This window comes from Ambystoma mexicanum, chromosome 2p, assembly GCF_040938575.1.
Source record: "Ambystoma mexicanum isolate Mex_15411 chromosome 2p, UKY_AmexF1_1, whole genome shotgun sequence".
Classification (NCBI taxonomy): domain Eukaryota; kingdom Metazoa; phylum Chordata; class Amphibia; order Caudata; family Ambystomatidae; genus Ambystoma; species Ambystoma mexicanum.
In genome coordinates this window covers 320,449,808-320,470,143 of record NC_090923.1, presented here as the reverse complement: position 1 = coordinate 320,470,143, position 20,336 = coordinate 320,449,808, and the positions used below count along the sequence as shown (strand labels likewise).

At 40.6% G+C, this 20,336-nt stretch overlaps 1 protein-coding gene across 4 annotated transcripts in view; it reads right to left on the bottom strand.

Annotated features, from left to right (window-relative positions):
* Positions 1–20,336, bottom strand: part of CACNA2D3 (calcium voltage-gated channel auxiliary subunit alpha2delta 3) — a 3,251,448-nt gene that overhangs the window by 3,032,295 nt on the left and 198,817 nt on the right. The window contains exon 1 of one of the 4 annotated variants that reach the window (XM_069643643.1): positions 10,798–10,805. The exons of the other annotated variants lie outside the window; for them this stretch is intronic. Coding sequence (XP_069499744.1) covers positions 10,798–10,800 — 3 coding nt within the window. The 5' untranslated portion in view covers positions 10,801–10,805. Of the gene's footprint in view, positions 1–10,797; positions 10,806–20,336 lie in introns of those variants that run through there. 4 annotated transcript variants of the gene reach the window in all.

Genomic DNA, 20,336 nt, shown 5'->3' with positions numbered 1-20,336 from the left:
GGACCGTGTTGAGGATGATGATGGTGCTTATGCGAGTAACGAGTAAGTATACTCTGGTTTTGATGTCAGTGATGCCACTACTATGTCATGGTCGTCTCCCACATATAAAATTACATCTACATATCATTCGAATGCATGTAAATTGGGTCCATATTGTGCATTTTCTAGATAGAATTTTTTTCAAAGCAGAATGATAAGAAAGTTTTGTCATTTTAATACAGTTTGCATCTTTCATTTTCACAGGTGGTACAGGCTGGTGGCCTATCGTTGCTTCACTTGGTGGCTTCACCGGAGGCTTGGACACCGCGTTCGGAGAGTAATACCTGCCTGTGCGGTACTTGCCATTAGACATTTCCCAAGCGACAGTGGACAATACCGCGGATTTTCCTTGGATGTGCTGCAACCGGAACTTTACAATGTGTAATGTTTATTATTTATGTTCAATTGAAATTAAGATCTAAAATAAAACCCAACATATATTTTAACAATGGTTGTTTTCATTTTTTAAATGAATCTAGTGTGTCTCCATTGAATAGTCTTCCTGTGCCTTGTCTTGTCACACCACATGTCTCCGGCCAGCATCCTCCCTCACGCTGGCCGCCCACCTTCAATCCACATAACCTTTGCACCCATATATTCTCCTGGGAGGGTGAGGTATTTATAAAGTCACCCCCCTGCCTTCCATGTACTAGATCCTGCAGCCTGCCTCTTACATGCAGTTAGATGGCCTCTCCTTGGTGAGGCCCTGCGGAAAACGAGTCTTGTCTGCACGACCACCGCCCCAATCCACCCCCCCGCCCTATCAAAGGCAGTTCGCACCGGGGTACTTGTGCTGCCAAGTGGAGCTGTCAGGGAGCGATAAAGGCCAAGAGGTGCCAAAGACCATGTACACTTCAAAGTGGTCTATAGAGCATGGGTTGTTGTTCCCATGTCTACCTCCAGACCCCGTGTCTCCTGCCAAGCATCCCCCCTCACGCTGGACGGCCCCCTGCAATCCACATACGTGTGTCTCCATTCACAAGTCTTCCTGTGTCTTGTCTGCACGACCAGCGCCCCAATCCACCACCCGCCCTATCAAAGGCAGTTCGCACCGGGGTACTTGTGCTGCCAAGTGGAGCTGTCAGGGAGCGATAAAGGCCAAGAGGTGCCAAAGACCATGTACACTTCAAAGTGGTCTATAGAGCATGGGTTGTTGTTCCCATGTCTACCTCCAGACCCCGTGTCTCCTGCCAAGCATCCCCCCTCACGCTGGACGGCCCCCTGCAATCCGCATAATGCCACGACATATAGACGTCATTCATTCACAAACACACCCCTGTTTCGAATTCTTTATAACCCACTTCATATTTCTAATGAGCACTTCTTTGCGCTTTGCTAGTCAACCCGTGAAGGTGCTGTTTATCTGCTCTTCGTCTCTGTGAACTTCCGTGACCACTCCGAGGAAACTCCTCAGTTTGCAACCGGTGAACTGCTCCCTGTTGTACGACAAGAAAGTACTCTGATCCCTGCATCTAACTGTTTGTTCGTCAAGGTAAGGCCATGTACCATAATCATTTTGCGTCCAATTTCTTTTTGTTCAAGACAGTACATGCAAGGAACTAGTCACATGTTCTGAGTTTACATTGGTATTCATAGAGAATTGTTGATCTTTACTTTTCAGAACTTTCCACAATGCCTGCCTGTTCCATTGGCGGTTGCCCTTCGAAGACCCATAATAAATCTGAAGGTACTATAATTCATGTTTTCCCTAAGACAATAGATCAGATAAGAGAATGGGTCCGATATTGCGGATATCCACCGTCTGAGCTTGAAAGTAGAGTCCTAGAAGTCTTTGCGGACAAGAGGGGTGATCGATACCGCATCTGCAGCAGGCACTTTAGCTCAGACATGTACTCCACATCATTGCTAATAAAGAAGAACACACCGCGAGCGAGGCGAAAATTGCTCTCAACCGCTATTCCCACTCTATTCGTCCACATCCCTCCACTGGTGAGTCAAGTTTACGTATTTATCTCTCGGCCTTGCGGTAGTGTGTAGCATTAGCTAACAATAATTTCCCCATTTATGTATCCACTCAATATGAAGGCGGAAGATTCTCCATCCGTGTCGTTATTGCAGTCATCAGCCACTTCAAGCGCCTATCGGGTAATCTTACTTGGCTATTCTGCCACTGACTTTTTTTAGGCATGTAAATCAATAGTTTTAATTTATCGTGTGATTATTTTACCTAATGGTACACCCTTGTACTCGTCCTCTAGTCTTTGTTTTCAGTTATAATTATTGTTATCCAAAATAATGCAAGTACTGTCTTTCAGGGAGATGCTGAGGAGTCCAACGTATTGACGACAACCGTTGATGTCACTCAGATGCTCGAGGTACGTTTCCGGACAGTTCCATCGATGGAGATCATCAGATCTTGCATTCTTGTAGCGTGATTGTTACACACAATGTTTCTTTCGTTTTTAGCCATTGATATGTCCTTCTGTCGTTGCCCTCCTATGTGTCTTCTTTTTTCAATATTGTGTTCATTACTAATGAAAGTCCTACGTTTCAGGGAGTCGATGGAGCATTAGTCCAAGAAGAAGGGGGAGCATGCAGTTACGGGTCGGCGCAACAGCTTGCAGAAGTGTGCACCGCAGTTACATCGTCCCTTGATGTTCTTATGCATTTCGAGGTATGGATACTGACAGTTCGATCAAGCGAAATCATATGACGTGATTACATCCGCTATACTTCCATCTTTATTAACGCAAGTACTATGTTTCAGGGAGATGACGGAGCTTCTTCTACAAGGACATCACCCCTAGTAGTTGATGCAGATCTCTGGGTGGTGACACTTCCAACGATCGAGCAAATCGAATCATATTTACATATCCATTATTTATTTTAAACAACTGATCATTTGTGCAGGTCTATTTAGATGAGCCGTTGACGCCTGCACAAAGTTTATGTTCTTTTTAACAAAATAGAAAACCATACTAATGCAATTACTGTGTTTCAGGGAGTTACTGAAGCATCATCTTCAATAATATCATCAATGGAAGTCTATGAGGAGCCCGAGGTATGGATCTTGACAGTTCCATCTAACTAGATCAACAATGCGTGAATAATTGTCGTTTGAATGTTCTACACAAAGCGTTCATTCGTGTTTTGCTATTGAGATGTACGTGGGTATTGGTCCCCAAGTACATTTTGTGTTTTCGATATTATTATACATACTAATGAAAGTTCTATGTTTCAGGGAGTCGATGGAGCGTCAGTGCGTGATGGATGTGCTTATCATGAAAATATAGTCGTTGCAGCGCAAGAGGAAGTGGAGACATGCACACACGAGTCGGAGCAACAGCGTCCTGATGTTGAAGTTCGAGGCAAGAAAGTTTCAAAGAAAAGAAAGCAAAAGAAGGTTAGTGTCCTGGTCACTATATTATGTTGTTTTTCACTGTTAATAGTTCAATACTGTAAGTTGTGTTTAAACTGAACATCCCTTTTCCAATCTGTCCTCTAGTTGCGAGTGGGTGTACGAACTAGATCTACACAGACAGTGAAGCGAACGAGAGATGTTGCTTGTCAAACCTTTTGGCAGGGACTTGAGACTGGAGATGCATCGTGCCAATGGGAAGAATATGAAGTGATTGACAACGGAGCTATACCACATCCAGCCATTGATAGTGAATGTCCTCCTGGTAGTTCGGATGCAGTCGGAGATCAGTTCACAGAATCCACACCCGCAAAAACTAAGACCGCGAGAAAGTTGAAGAAATTGTCTTATTCACCCATCGCCGGAGAAGGAACAGATGTTGCAATGGAAGAGAATGAAGTGGACGACAATGAAACACCATCAATATCACTGAACATAGCGGAAGACGATATCATAGATTCTACCTTTCATGTGAGTGACATGTCCTCAACGTTACAGGCCGAACCAGCTGGGATGCAGAGTGACAGTATAAGGAAAGAGGCCAAATTCATTGTATTCGATAGTTGTTTGATTGATATTATTATTCGGATGAAATGTGGGCATTCGGTTGGTGGGGAAGTATGTGGGGAGCCATTGATTAATGTGACTCGTGCAATTCGAGGCACTAACCTTAAAATACATGCCACCTGTACAAAATATCATCCTTTCTCATGGTCTGCACAACCCATGCTGGGGCAACTGCCAGCAGGCAATCTACTTTGTGCAGAGGCTGCACTTTTTAGTGGTTCAAGTTTTAAAAAGTTAGAGTCTTTCTTTCAGTTTGTGGGAATCCATTTCATTGCGAAAACTCAGTTCTACAAATACCAAACCGATTATCTATTTCCAGCCATTAGCGAAGCTTGGAGAATGGAAAAAATGTCTATTGATAGTACATTCGCGGGCAAACGGTTCAGGCTAGCCGGTGATGGACAGTGCGACAGCCCAGGATTTTCAGCCAAGTACTGCACCTACCACTTTCAGGACATGGAAAGTAAGAAAATTGTGAGTTCGGTGGTCGTGCAGGTGTCACAAAGTACATCCTCAGTGGCCATGGAGAAAGTTGGCTTTGTAGCATCATTGCAAGAACTACAATCGCGGGGAATGGTGATCGACCTGATAGCCACGGACAGACACGTTTCAATTGGCAAGACAATGAGAGAAGAGTACAAAAATATAAATCACCAATTTGACGTTTGGCATCTTGCAAAAACAATCAATAAAAAAATGTCTGCTGCAGGTAAAAAAAAAGAAACGCAAGGTATTTCACAGTGGTCCAAGTCAATCAGCAACCATCTTTGGTGGAGCTCAAAAACATGTGGAGGGTCGTTGGAAATTCTACTGGAAAAATGGCGGTCAGTAATGCTACACTGTACAAACGTTCACCGTTGGAACACAAACCAACATTTCCACAATTGTGAACATGGCCATTTGTCCACAGAGGAGGCACGGAAGAAGAAGTGGTTGATTCCTTCATCACCCACTCACAAAGCCATTGAAAAGATTGTATTTGATAAAACTATAACAAGAGATTTGAGGGGACTCACGGAATTCTGCCACACAGGAGATTTGGAGGTGTTCCACAATATGTGCCTAAAGTACAGGCCAAAACGATTGCATTTTGGCATGGAGGGCATGATAAATCGGACTCTTCTAGCGGTCTTGGCACATAACCATAATGTTCGACGTCAACAAAGTAGGACGACCGGAACTTTAGGGACGCTTCGCTACAATAAGGCCTTCACTAAAAGAAGTAAACAATGGGTGATCAAACCAGTGTTTGAGGATATGCAATATGAGTTTATTGAGAGACTTATTGTTGACGTCCTAGATAGGCACATAAATGGAGTTGTGAACGAACCTGTGCAGGGGACAACTGCATTGCCACCCAACATTGCCTCTGTTCCATGTCCACCTAAAGAAGAGCTCATTGAGAAATACACATCACGGTTTAAATGATTGTAATTTGATTGTCTGTTCTCTCGAGTCTCCTCATGTCGCAGGCCCATTGAATATGTGTATCTATGTAATGTGTAAATTAAAGTGATTGCTCAGTGTACATGCAATGTGTCTATCCAACCTTGTTCATCTGCGCATTAAATTAAACCAAACAGTATTATAAATCATTTTTCAAAAAATATAGAATGTCTCCGTATTTATGGTTCTCTGGGGCTGCAAAGCACGCAGACAAAATGCAAAAATGGAGTGTAAATTTCAAGTCCTGTGAGATGGCCTTACACTGAATGTAGCTAAATAGGAATGTGCGCTCGTTCAAAGTGAAGGTCAGCTGCTTTGATTTTTTGCTCGGGTGCCGGAATGGCCCACGACTCAGTATAAGGTTGTATTGTTATTTGACCTTGACAGGCCGGGACCATCCCGAAAGACTTCTTTTTGGGGGTGTGGGGCAATAACGTAAGAAACGATAATGAAGCCATTTCATGTTCGTTCATTAGAAGAAATAACGTCGGCATAGAAGGAGTGGTATTTCGGGGCTGCCCTACGCACAGACACAATGGAAAATGCAAATATAATGTAAGTAACTCTTTAGATGAGTTTATACCGCAATTTAATTACTATACAGTAGCTTTAAAGACGGGTTAAGTTGTACTTGTTCGTTCTATGTGGCATATTGTTTTGTACCGCCACTATCTTGAGGAGAACCATCTCCTTTTACGGAAGCACCTCAAAACCTTCCTCTTTGCTTCTGCTTTCTCTCTCCCTCTCCCCTGCTACAACTGGTCCACTGTCTGCGACCTCGGTCCTGGGCCCTTCCACTCTCCACCTGCACTGCCTCCCTGTCAACCCCTGCACTGGGGGACAGTCTCAGTATCCTACAGCCACCCCTTGATGTATAATACCCAGTTGCACTGTCCTAGCTATGAAATAATTTCCCGACCTAATATATAAAATGAATAATTTTAATAAAGATCTGATGGTGAGACTAATTTCATTTTTTATGTTTTTCAAACAGGTACATCATGCATTACTGCATGTGTCACGAGTACCAGACACCGGCGGATGGTTTTTTTAACCGCCAGTTGCTTCCCCGCGTGAACAACGTTACCACCCTGACCATTTTATGGGACGATCGCCAAGTACAAGTATGCCCTTACGCGGTACTAACGGCTAGATGCAACATACAGACCGTTGTGGTGGCCTAGTGCCTCGTTGTTGGAACAGCCATGCGATTATCAGTGCGACCGAAGAGCTTATTTTATCGTAAACCAACACCCTGTGTACTGCACACGAACATCGCTTGCCTCAAGACGAACTATTTTGGATCGAGAGCAAAGAAAAATGCAAATCCCAGAATATTCTCTAAACATTTGATGTCGAATAAATGTACTTTGCCAAATGTACAATCTTGCCGTTTGCTTTTAAACCACAGTTTCATATTCCGAATTGTGGCGCTGTATTGTGAGATGATCTAAGACCCTGTGTACAGCAAAGGAACATCGCGTGCCTCAAAACGAACTTTTTGGAACCTGAGCAAATAAAAATGAAAATCGCTGAATATTGTCAAAACATTTGATGTCAAATAAATGTACTTTACCAAATTTACAATCTTCATATTCCCGATTGTGGCGCGCTGTGTTGTGTGAGCTCATCTGTGTTGATTTCCGGGTTCTGTGTGGAGTCGCGTAGAAGACGCCTGGGCGCGTTTGCCTACGCAGCTCAGTCACGTCACGGATAGAGGCGGGGAATATGAATGTTTTGATAAAGTCTGTTTCAGGGGGGGGGGATTTGATTTAGTGCCGCAAAAGCAGGTGAGCCAGGGCGATGCGGCAAGTGAGAGGATTATCAGAAAATGGCGGCTGATTTCGAGTGCGTTAATGGACGAAAAGTCGGGTATGGTCCATAGGAAAGTTTTCTACGATCTACCGATTTATGCTTAAAAACACATGGCCGAACCGTAGGGACAATAAAAAAAAAGTCCCGGAACTATCCTTTAATACCCAGAGGTTTCTAAGCGCAGACCCAGGAATCGAACAAGTGTTGCTCCATGTTGTCTTGCTTCCAAGGCAAGCATGTTGCCATTGAGCTATTCTCCCAAAACATATGGGCCTATACACACTGATATTAATGATACATATGGCAATTCATTCTTGCATGAAATGTATATCACATTATAGTGATATTGTAACGATATTTTTCATACTGTACTTAGGAACAATGCTATGTGATGCCACTTCCTGTTTTGTCAAGGGGTGAAAGGCTATGTTCCATCGCTTCCCGTGATATCACTTTAGCATGGTGTGAAATGACATCACTGCCTGTGATGTCATCAGAGGTCAAGGGTTGTGTGATGTCACTTCCGCTACCCCTGGCATTTTGGTGAAATTACATCACTGATGTCACACCTCTGTACTATGGGCATTCAAAATAATGTGATTAATCAGGAAGCACTTTAAAACCTCTAAACCATCAGCATCAATATTCCTTAATGAGCAAGTTGCGTTTTCAAATGTATTTTCTTCTGCTTGCAAATAGTCAAATGATACAATGTAGGTGATGAGATAGCAAAACAATTCCAGATGAAAGTAGGTGCAAACAATAAGAAGCAGTTGAATCTAAGTTAAATGTATGCCATGTAAGAGGAGCACATTATGTTTTTCAAGACAATGTAATGGATTTTCCCAATAAATGTTACTTTGGAGAATGACATATTGATGTACTTGAAAGGTATATATGGAAAGGATAGGTTTGCCCTTTTACCTTATTTGTTAAAATTGTATGAAACATGGTATGGAAGATCAGCCAACTTTACCTCCAGGTGGTAGGCATGCCAACTGCTGGGCAACATGAGAAAATCCTTAACACAAACCCAACAGTTCCATGTGCTGACTCCTGCCAACAGGCATTTCCCCACTGAAGAGAGCCTCTGATCAAAACTGCTGTAGGATGTCTAAAACGCAGGTTGTATTCGGAGGCGAGCATGCCTATGCAAACTTGCACAATCTGAATGACCCATGCACTTGCGTGATCTTAATGACACCTGGCTTAGTAGGATCGTTGTCTGTCCTCCCCTTCTTACCCCTCCCATGCCTCGTCGCGCCTTTAAACACTTGTGTGTAGGCGCGTTATAAATGCCATATCATATCATATCAAACTCTTGAGGCTGATGTGGTGGAAATTTGTGAGGGGATTGTGTAAACAGACCCCACTACACATTCACCAATCCACCCAGATGGTGTAGGATTATTTTTTGTAATCCCAATCCGCCAGGGAATTTGCACCCTACAGAAACAATAGCATTTAATTTGACATTTAAATCATGAGTCTAAGCGTTGCTTTAATAACAAACTACTTGGTTTCAAAATTCGAAAGATCATTAATTCATCTTACCCATAAACACAATCAGGCCTGTGTCCAAATAAGTATAGAATACTAATTCTATGGTCACTATAAGAATAACATTGCACTGAAAAAAGATTTGCCAAATTGGTTACTACATTAACATTATCTAATGTAGAAGATCACATTTTCAGGACTCAAAGTATAAAAAATATGTATGTAATAATGTGTGTTATATATAGGCTCTGCAATTTAAAAAGTATATTCAATTTCAGTAGGACCATCTCAGATACTGCTGTTTTGGTAAAGAGCTGTTGTTAGCAGAGAGCTTAACCTATTGGGTTTCAATATGACATGTCAAAAAAGCTTGTACCAAACTAGATAATAGACACAAGGATGAAAATCGGTACATTTAAAGGGAACTTTCAAATATTTAGCAGTCTATCATGTATGATGCCAACTATCTGTGGATAAATAAAGACTAATCAAGTTGGATAAATATACACACAGACCGAAACATCAAGCAGGGTACATTTTCATTGTTGCTGCTCCTGTTTTTCAAAGCCTTCTGCTAAACGTGTGCATGCTAAAAATATTAAATTAAAAAACTGTGTATACTTTTCGAATGCCAAACTTATATCATAAGGAAAGAGAAGTGTGTATCTCTTGTGACGGTGTATTGTAATAATAGGAAATATATTTTTACTAATAATAGTAAAATTGTACCGTTGTATGTATTTAGTGTATACAGCACACACCTAGGTAGAAAGCAACATAGGACTACACAATAAAGATAATACGAATATTGATAATATTGTTATTATTATCGTTAAAGCTATTTACAATTGCATTATTATTACTAATATGGTATACAATTAATATTACAAAAAAAGTATGTCGTACATATCGAAATTAGGGTGTATTCATCTAATGCAATAATAGCAGCAATCTTTCAAACGACCTATTCTGTAAACAGAAAACTACTACATATTATTTTCAAAACATTAGCACAGACTTTGAGGCTATTGGAACATGCATGGAAATGCTGAATCTGTGTTAGTTAATTAGGTCCAAACTCATTTAAATAGTCAGTCAACACCAGAACAAGGTCACATTCCCTGGCAGATTACAAATACAGTTCTGAGGAAAACGAAATGACTGCAACACCAAAGATGGCACGATGATAGCCTTTGAAATGGGCACACGATGCCAGTTTGAGCATCTTAACTGAACTGTCTGCAGAGGTTTGTTTTGGCGAGAATCGTGTCAATTACAATGTGCGAATGGACAGAGGCAAATTACAATTATAATTGTGTGCTGCTGCCAAGTACACATCCCAATAGTATTTCGAGATGATGTGCTGGATACACTTGAACAAATACAAAAACAAGATGAGTAGATTATGCCAAATTGGCTAGTCTTCTTCCTCTGAGACTCGAGCACTGAACTACGATTGTCAATTAAATCGCAATTATCTCATATTGCGCCGAACACTTCGCAATGATCAAACCACTTGCATTTTGTATTTTATATTTGTGTTTTAGATACCTTGTTAGTAAAGGTTGCTTGCTTCTTAATTGCTATACTTTTTCTTTTTGAAAAAGGCACATATTTGGTAGCTTCCACCCCCCCCCGCCCCTTCCAACCCCCCAACCACATTAATCTAAATGCAATGGAGAAGTAATGGATGGCAATTACGAAAACAGTTGGAAGGGATAGAATTGTTTAAACAAATGGGAGTGAATGTCATGTGATGAACGTCGAATTTGACCTTTTACTTTCGCGGCAGTGTTCACATTTAGTTTAGGTTGCATAGTGCAGGTCGCATGTGCTTCTTTATCATCACTTGATGAAAAACGTAAATGAAATGATTATGCTTGATAATGACGCGTAAAGTATGAATTTTGTGAATTAGAGCTTAATGAATATCTGTCACTGTATGTATGGAATCAATGAATGATCGCCTTAAAATATGGCATGTGTTTTCAATGAAGCAAATTAGGTGATTGCAATGTTTACAGAGCCTACGTTTCCAACACATGACTTACCATGAAGATGTTCTGGCAGCCAAACAAAAGAAACAAACAAAAACAAAGAAAAGAGACACATTACTCTCTTCGTTAAAAGGAACCTACAGGCAAAACACATACAAAGCTAGATAATGTGGCTGCTGGTTTGGGATATCACTGATTCTGCCTTAAGATTGTATGCTATAGACTTTAAATAAATAAATAGACTTTATAGCCACACTTCAATCTTGCATATCCTGTATTATGATTCATGTTGTTTGGAACAAACTCTTATTGGTGCTTGACTTCAGAAACCATCCTTTCAGTGAAAACACCTATGGTTTGTTATTGCATTTTAATGAGGTGTACACATTTTCAGAAAAGGCGAATGACCTAATCGTACCCATCACTATGCAGCTTTTGTCCATCTTTCAAGCAGCATTTCATGAAGGAGGAGGGGACTGGTTGCATATGCAAAGGCCCAAAGTCAGGCCCTCCATGCATATGTAAGTGTTGAGTGTGTCCAATGCAGCTGTATGAGTGTTGTTGCATGCGACCACCAGAGTGATGTCCTTGGGCCGACCGCACCCATGTGTGTGCACTGTGAGCATTTCCAGTGACAGACTTTAACTGCTTCAGCGCTATTTATAAAACAACTGAAATGCTGCAACTATCCACGGCAATAGTGATGCAACTTGTCTAGGTCAAATGGTTAAAGTGTGTTTACTTTGTATGAGCAAATCAGTTATTTCCCAGGAAATGATGGCAGTTGAAATGCGTTAATATGTCTTTCTCTGCATTACACGTTCCACATGTGCCTGGCCGATAGTAGGAGGGATGACAGGTGCAGGGGAATGCCAAAGAACCACTTACCACTTACGTTTTTGGATAAAGCGCTATATAAACTTAATAAATACAAATACAAACCACCCACCCCTAGAGTACAGTTATGAATCAGCAATGGGCTAAGGGATAACACAGCCACTCACGTGGCATGCCTGCTATGCCCGTAATGTACTGGTTTTCTCAAACTGCTTAGAAAACGGAATCTGCATGTGGAGATTTTTTTTAATGAATCAGCCACGTGTTGCATGTGTGAATTGTTTTATTACTTGTAGCTGGGCCTTGGCTCGTTTACAATCAGAGATGTATATGTGAAAGAGGTCATTTCAAATGCCCCAACCACATGTGTATGCTTAGAAAAGTAATTGAGTTGAATTTCTGTATAAAATCCCGAGCACTCATCAGGCATAATCTAGTGAATCCCTCTTTTTTGTAATTTTATATTTGTCATTTTGTTATGTTGTTTTGCGTGATTAATTCTCATTTCTGTTTGGCTTGTAATGCATGGGTTAAATGGGTTTCCCTATAGCTATTTAAAAACAGTATTCATATTGTGTCTCTGTTAATCAAACACATAATCATATTCTTCCACATTTGATATTAAATAACATATTTTTGTAAATAACCGTTCCAAAGAAATTCCAACTCAGGAGGCATATTTCTTCTTAGAATTATACATGTAAGCAATACATGTCCATATTAGAATACATTAGACGAGTATTGATCCACCACTACAAGTAACTGCATCCCCCAGAAAAACAACATCCTATCCCATTTCTCCTTTAGTTGACAGACCAGTACATATTGGGGTGGTGATTGACTGATCTCCCATTTTAATGATGTTAATCATACAGTAGGTATGCGAATAATTTCTAAATGTCTAGATTCATTTCTTTCTGTATTACCAAAATCACTGTATCTCTTGGGGTTAGAAGAACATTTTTTTTTAAACAGGACAACAATAGTGTTTGACAATTTAAATGTAGAATATTTAACACATGTTCCAAAAGGCCACATAGATAAAAAATGTAAACAAATAAGCATAAATACATTGCACAACAAAAGCAAAATTATATTTATTTCCCCATAAAATCTCCAAAAGTATTATTATTATTATTATTATTATTATTATTATTATTATTATTATTATTATTATTATTATTATTATTTCAATGTCAATACTTGTTCAGAATTGTCATTTTATAACATTATGATGTGTCAATTAACAAAGAATGCAAACAAATAATGTCAGTACAATAATATTGCCACCAATCATGGACATGGTTAAGAATTAAAGGATTGTGTAGGGTTTATTGGAAATAAAAACAATTTGATTTGAGGGTGTCACTTTGGGGTGTAAGGTCCTTACTATTCCATTATCATTATACAAGAATAGGACAGAATATGAAGTTATTTATACAGTTAGTATATCTATTAGCATCACAGCATCATTTTATGTATGGCCGATGTATTGTTCGACTGCTATTACAAGTACAAAGTGTCCATATTCAACTTTTTTCTCAACTTATTAATAATGGTTTAGCTCACACAGATACGGCTCAGCAGATTTATAGTAAAATGTACTTTAACAAGTGCATTCAAAGTGACAATGAGAAATGCATTGCTAGTTGTAGTTTCTGAACCATTTGTCTCACTGGATACAGATCTGTATTTAGCAAAACAAAAACAATTCCAAAGCATATCATGATTTAATTTTCAAATATATATGCAATGTTTAAATGACATATTTTAATAACTCTACTATGCATCATGTACCAGAAGCATAAATGATACTGATGGATTCAGAATATTATTACAAAGCTCGATATTTAATTTTCACTGATATCAAATGTACACGGGGTAAATGATTAGAAAAACAAATGTATCACTTTGTTATCAGTTATCACTCCTGAAAGGGAGAGGGGCTAGTTTGCAGCTGGCACATCCCCTTAAGAAACATTAAAATGCAATGGGCCCATAGAAGAAAGGAGGTATCCCCTTGTGGGTGTGTGAATTGAAGGGAACCTATCACAAGGTCTGTCCAATGCAAAATGCGGTGCCAAATGATGCAGTATGTGTGAAATACTCCGGGTATTCATTCTCAAACATTTACGAAGAAGAGAGGGATTTGGAATATAGAGAAGCAAGTGTGTCCTCATAGAGGATAGAAGCAGATTGGATACAAACTGGATGTAGCTGTTAGGGAAATCTCTTTAAAAGGGCCTTATCCAGACTGGACTGAATGCAGAGGCCTTTCCCAAAAGCAAGACCAGACTTCTGTGAGAGATTTTGGATCAGAGGCAGAGACAGGAGGGACAGCTTATCTGATGGATCTGCCTAAGGATTGTCTATGCCCTTACCTGTCCCGGGTCTTTGAAAGAGAAACAAAAAGTGAGTACCTATGACCCAAGATTATTTAGACATGTTTCTAAAGAATTAATTAAATCATAGATAGCATTTACATGTTTAAAAGCTATATCACCAAACATGTGTATTAGATTTGTGCTTCCCAATGATACTGAAACCCTCGGAACCATCATCATATAAGGTCTTTTCCCTGCCATCTGGGATGTCTGGAGGCTTTAGACAACTCAACATGAAATGTGGAATCACAAGTCCTCCGATTGTGTCTGCCATAGTAAATAAGGTAACTGAAAGACATGTAACTGTGGTACTTAGAATTAGAATTCCAAGCCTTTATAATGATCAAGTACTGTCTATACCCAAGCTAAAAACTGATAGTTTCTCTGAGATGGTGTCCAACATGATTTAAATCAGCCTAGGAATTGGAGAACCATGTTATAAAGGAGCCATATTTCTCTAATGCCAAACCCTAGTAATAGATTCACTGAAATGCCTAAAATGTGTTGTGTTTCTTACTTTATTGTAGATAGATTTCATTTTTGTGAAACCATCAATGTTAAGGTGGGTGCCTACGTATAACTTGGTATGGATGTCTGTGTGAAGATGCAAAGTACACTGTAATCAAAAGCTAGTGTAGTGTTTTGAAAATTATTTCATCAGTATTGGAAGTTGGGGTGGCACCTGCATTTCCTTGATTTATTTTTTTAAACCAATGCGGAAATACCGGAGCACACAATTAACATGCTGTGCTCTTCAAACTTAAGGTGAAGAAGAAAACCTGATGAGAACCAAAACACACTAGATTGATGGGAATAATATCAGTACTACATCAAAAGGAATATATACCCAATTTATTAAAAAGTGAGATTTTGCTAATTTGTGTACAAAATTGGGTCATTTATGAGACATGTAACAAAGAAAACATGCAATCTCTTACAAACAAATATAAGAAAGACAATAAAACTAACCCTGAAGAAGCTAACCATTTGGCCCATGATGATTTATATGGACCTATGAGTGAAACATGTGTAGGCTGTTCTAGGAGTATAATTATATAAAAAAATCTACTGCAATAAGGTTCAGGCTGTTCTAGCAGTATAAATACAAACACATGATTGCAGGGTGTTTAGTACTTAGGCAATAAGGTGTACTGTAGTTATGAAATGATTTAAAAGAAAAGTCAATATTATGCCTTCTGTCAAATATATCTATGAATTAATTGATAAATTAAGTTGGTACTTTGAGGCATACATTTGGAGAAATTGAAGGTTATATGAATCAAGTAGATGATGTGAGAAATGGGTTGTTGATAGAAAAAGTCAAGTTGATGTAATAGTTCTTGTGAGCATGAACAAGAATTAAGTTGATGCAATATTTTCTATAAAAGTGAAGAAATTAAAACCTTAATACAACTCGGCACATTTGGGCAATTCTTGAAATTGTGCAATTTGTTTGTTTTTTTCAATACAACATTTTGGGCCTCATTACTGGTCCGGCGGTAACCCTGCCGGTGCTACTGGTGGGTTGGCGCCAGACCCGTAATAATTTACTGGCGCTTGACTTCTCGGCACCACAGGGCTATTAGAAGTTTGGCGGCCGAGAAGTCAGGCGCTGGTACATTTGTTAATCCCCATTCCCATAGAGTCCCATGGGAGTAGGGACACGGGAGAACCAGCACCGTTAGCAATGGTGCTGGTGCTCCCGTGACAAGTCTGCCTAACATGGCCGCTGCACCCGGCAGGGTCAGACCTGTCCGGCACAGAGGCTCTGGCAGGCAGACTTGTAGTTGCTGGTACCCTTGTTTCCACGCCGGCAACCTTATAATGAGGCCCAATATGATTAAAAGAGCCTGCTTCTTGTCTCAGATTGCAGGGTGGTATTTTTAAGATGGGGTGTTGGTTGAGGGATATTTCTCCGTAAAGAACCAACTATAGAGATATTTCAATAGATTGTGTCGCAAAATCTAGCAACACATGTAGGTCCTGATTCACAGAGCGTTTTCCTATGGGATTTTACCATTATAAACTTTTTCTGTTAACCAAGCACTTAGTATACAAGTACAGATATTCATCTGCCTTCTTTGTAGACTAGAGATTGGCCTTTTGCAAATTAGTACCTGCCGCAGGAGGGGTGGGGGGGGCGGTGGCAGTCTCTCAGCCAATGAGGAGGCTCGGAACAGGGGCAATACCCCTGCTCGAGGCAGCCTCACGGCAGGAGGCCGCCTTCTTCCCCAGCTGGAGAATGAGGTAAGTGGTGTCCCAATTCCCCTCTCCCTTCCCTCCTCCCACATCAACAGAATTCCCTCCCCGCCCCCGTTCCCACTTACCTTCGTTGAAGTCCATTTGGGGAGCGGACGTGCTGGAAACACTTGTGTCCCCAGCACGTCCGCTCCCGATCTGCAGCAGGCCGTCATGGAAAGGAAGAAGGGACTATGCGTAATCCCTCCTCTCCATTCAATGGCGGCCATTTTTTTGTTTACTTTTTAAATGGGCACCATAGAAAGAGAGAAGGGACTACATGTAGTCCCTTCTCCCGTTTCCATGGTGGCCATTTTTTTGTTTACTTTTTTCTATTTTTTCAATGGCCACACATATATACTCACACTCACACTCACTCTCACTCTCACTCACTCAAAAACTCACAAAATCCCATTCACTATGGAGTGATCTATGTGGATGAGTGAGCTGCATTGGGTGGGTGAGGTGAGTGTAGCTAGTGTGGGGAGTGCTGTGAGCGAGGTATGTAGCTTTAATGACTCAAAACACATGCGCCAACATACGTTCATGTAATAGTGAGGGCGGATGAGTAGGGTAAGACAGTGAGTGGATGAGCAAGTGGTGTGATGGTGTATGTGATTGTCTCAATGTGTGTGTGTGTGTGTGTGTGTGTGTATGTGTGTGCGTGTGTTTGTGTGTGTAGGTGGACATGTGCATTTGTTTGTGCATTTAGTTCTTGTACAGAGTCATCTTTGTGGATGCTTGTTGCTCCAAGAGGGGGAAGCATCCCTAGGATTCCAAATGGGCAAGTGATTATGATCTCTCAAATGATAGAGAATGTGGGATATGATTGTGATCAGATTTCCCAGTTTACCATTTCCTTTTCATGCAGAGAAAAAAAACGGAAATGCATGTGTCCTTATTAGCTCTTCAGGTTATTAGTTTGCCTAATGAGGCAAACACAAATGAGAGGCTTAAATAAGTAATTGGTTTCCCTTTGAATTGTTTAAAGGGTTGTGGAGATGTTTATCACATCAGCAGAAGGTGCACCTCTTTGTGTTTAATGTGAAAATGGATCTTGGCTTGATGTGCAGGAACCGAGCTCTATGAGCATCCTATTGCAGGCATCAAAGTGCTACTTTTTGTATTTGAACAAATGTAGAACAGCACGAGTTGCACACATTTGTTTTTTTTTTTATGGGCAAATATAAATGTGAATAAATTCATATGTCATTATTAAAAAATAAATATGTATAACTACAGATGGAAATGTTGAAAAAAAAACATAAAACTATGAGACTTAATTACAATATTACAATATATGGCAATGGATTATCTGGGCCAATCATGCCTATACCTCATAAATGATGTAAATCTCCAAAAATCATGTAAAACCTGGTGCAGATTATGTCAATACCTGTCAAGTGGAGTTGGTTACGGATGGGCAAAAGCTCCACTGGCAAAGCAAAACTGGCACATGTTCCTCTTTGTTTAAGCCGTTAGCTTGAAAGAAATGCATTCTGCAAGGCAGATTGCCCCGAACTGTAACCCAAAATTTTGCATCTTTCACAGCCACAATTTTCACAATATCATGGCCAAATTGCGAAATTGTAAAAATGCAAAATGTTTCAAGACGTAGATAGACATTTCAGGTGCCTAATTAGATGGATTTCACACGAATTTCAAACAAATAGGGCCTCATAATAACGGCATGGCTACCCCCAAACCTGGGTGCTGGTTCCCTGAATGTGGAAATTCAGGGCCATTCCGACCTTGGAGGGCCTGGTATTTCCCCATTCAGGGAACCCGGATCCGGTCCATCCCCATTCCCATTTGAGCCCCATAGGGCTCAAATGGGAATGGGAAGCATGCTCGTTAATGACGGGCCCATTGTTAGCATGCTGGGCCGCTCGCGGAACCGCTAAGGACGTCTGGTAAAGCAAGGCATCCTGAGCAGGTCCAGCAAGCGGACCTCGTAATGAGGCGGTAAGGGGTTAATAGGTCCGGCACCTTTATCGGCGCTGTTAACCCCTTAGCGCACTCCTCATAATGAGGCCCATAGATTCAAAGCTATTTGCCCCTACAGTACCACTAAGCATATCATCTAAATGATTGGACATTAGTGTGGAAACCTGGCCATGTGATGACAACAATCACATCTTGTTTTTGTTCTGAACCTCTGATGACAAAACCTGACAGATGGTATGATTACCATGACACCTGATAGTCAAACCTGGGCAAATGACCATTATTCCGGCCAACGTATATCATTTGTAAGTAATGTAAAAATGGCACAAACCCAGCGAGTTTGGAATTGATTTGATGCATATATTTGATCCTGGAATGATTTTATCTTAAAGGAAATGTGTACTGATTCATCTATGGGTGGCAGCCCATGAAATCGAGACACATTAATGTGCATTCCTTGATCCATAGAATGCGCAGACTGAAAGGCACTGCTCCGAGTGGATGGCAAATTAAAAAATAAAACGTATAAAAGTCCAGAATATCCAAGTGGTCACAGTCAGAGGCAGCTAGTATGACAGTTTTCAGAAATTGTCAGCATATTTGTATCATAAATGCATTATTACCTTTGTTCTGCTTTGTCTTGCCCGGGGTCTACTTTTTCTAACCTAGACATACGTCAATGTCATCTGCACTTGGCAGAGGCTAAAGCACATTTTTGGCCCATTAAGAAAACTACTTTTTATATTGAACGTTTTTCTTTTAATATCGTCAAATATTCAGTTGGGACAGTCCCGCCCCACCAAGCAGGGCACTTTTCAGAGGAAGAGAAACCTTTAGCAAAGGAATGCAAGTAGACTCGCCAGATGTGTTGGACTACAATTCCCAGGATCCCTCCCCATTGACTATGCTGACTGGGGCTGATAGGAGATGTAGTCAAAGTCATCAAAAGAGTCAAAGGCTGCAGATCCCTACCCTACACTCACAATGCTGGTATCTTCACCCTGTGTTGCTTCTCCCCGTGTCTGCAAATAATTTGGGCGTTTTCAAACATTTTCCCTCCAGGGAGAACCTGTCATTCACCATTTTTCTTTGTTTCAAGCGTGCCCTTCAAATGAGCTAATGCTTTTCGAGAATTCGCTTTTTCGTGTGAAATTAACGCAGCTACCCACATCTTTTGTAATAATACACCCAATTAATTTAATAGCACATATATCACAAACAATGAAACAAGTATCGTCATAGTTGAAAGGGTGTATTGATGGCAAGGTGTTTTGAACTCGGTCTGGGATCAGTTCTTTGTGGCTGTTGCATAGATCGGTGCATTAGGATGTGCCCTTCTTGGCTGTATCCTGTAAGATGAGCCGACCTTGCTTACAGATCGATGCTAGTCTACATTTCAGTAAACAGATCCTTCCTCTTGCCTGCTCTTAGCCTCGCTGCTACGGAACGTACCAACACGCATTGTTAATTCGACTTTTGGCGTTTCTGTCCAAGTGGAGCTTTCATTTCTCTCAGTTTTCCAAAATATTTGCTTTGCATTCTGGTGCCCTGATCTAGGCGTTGTGGCTAGAGCAGAACTTGTTGGTAGATGTATTTCTTTCTGTATGTGTTTGTCAATGTATTTGTTTATTTCTCAATGTATTTGTTTCAGCAGCAATCACTTCACTGGCATTTCCTCTTGCTGCCAGACAATTTCTCTGGCAATATCACTTCAAAGGAACAGGCACAGGCCCATATAAAAACAGATTGGGAAATAAAATGAAGCTGCAGCCACAGTGACTTCATGGAGGGCATCAGATATCAGCAAAAATAATGGTTTATTTCTTTTAATATCTGGCATTTCTTTGTCGACATTATGCATTCAAGGCGATGCAATAACAGTTATTTTGTATGTAGAATTACGTATACTAGCCACAATACCACAACAATTCACCATAAGACTTTGGACGTCAATGATGCATGTGCTTATTTAAAGGCAAATGGATGTAGGCCAAGCGGCTTCATATAGTCACAGGACTCTGAGGGCACTAGCTGTATCCTTATAAACCTTCCGCACAAAAGGCTATGCATGTGCAACGTAAGGGCAGCTTTGTTTTAAATGCGTAGAGGCATTGCGCACATGGTACCATTATGGAAGTATTCACAAGCCGACATTGCCTCTTAGAATGGTATCGACCCAAAAGGTTG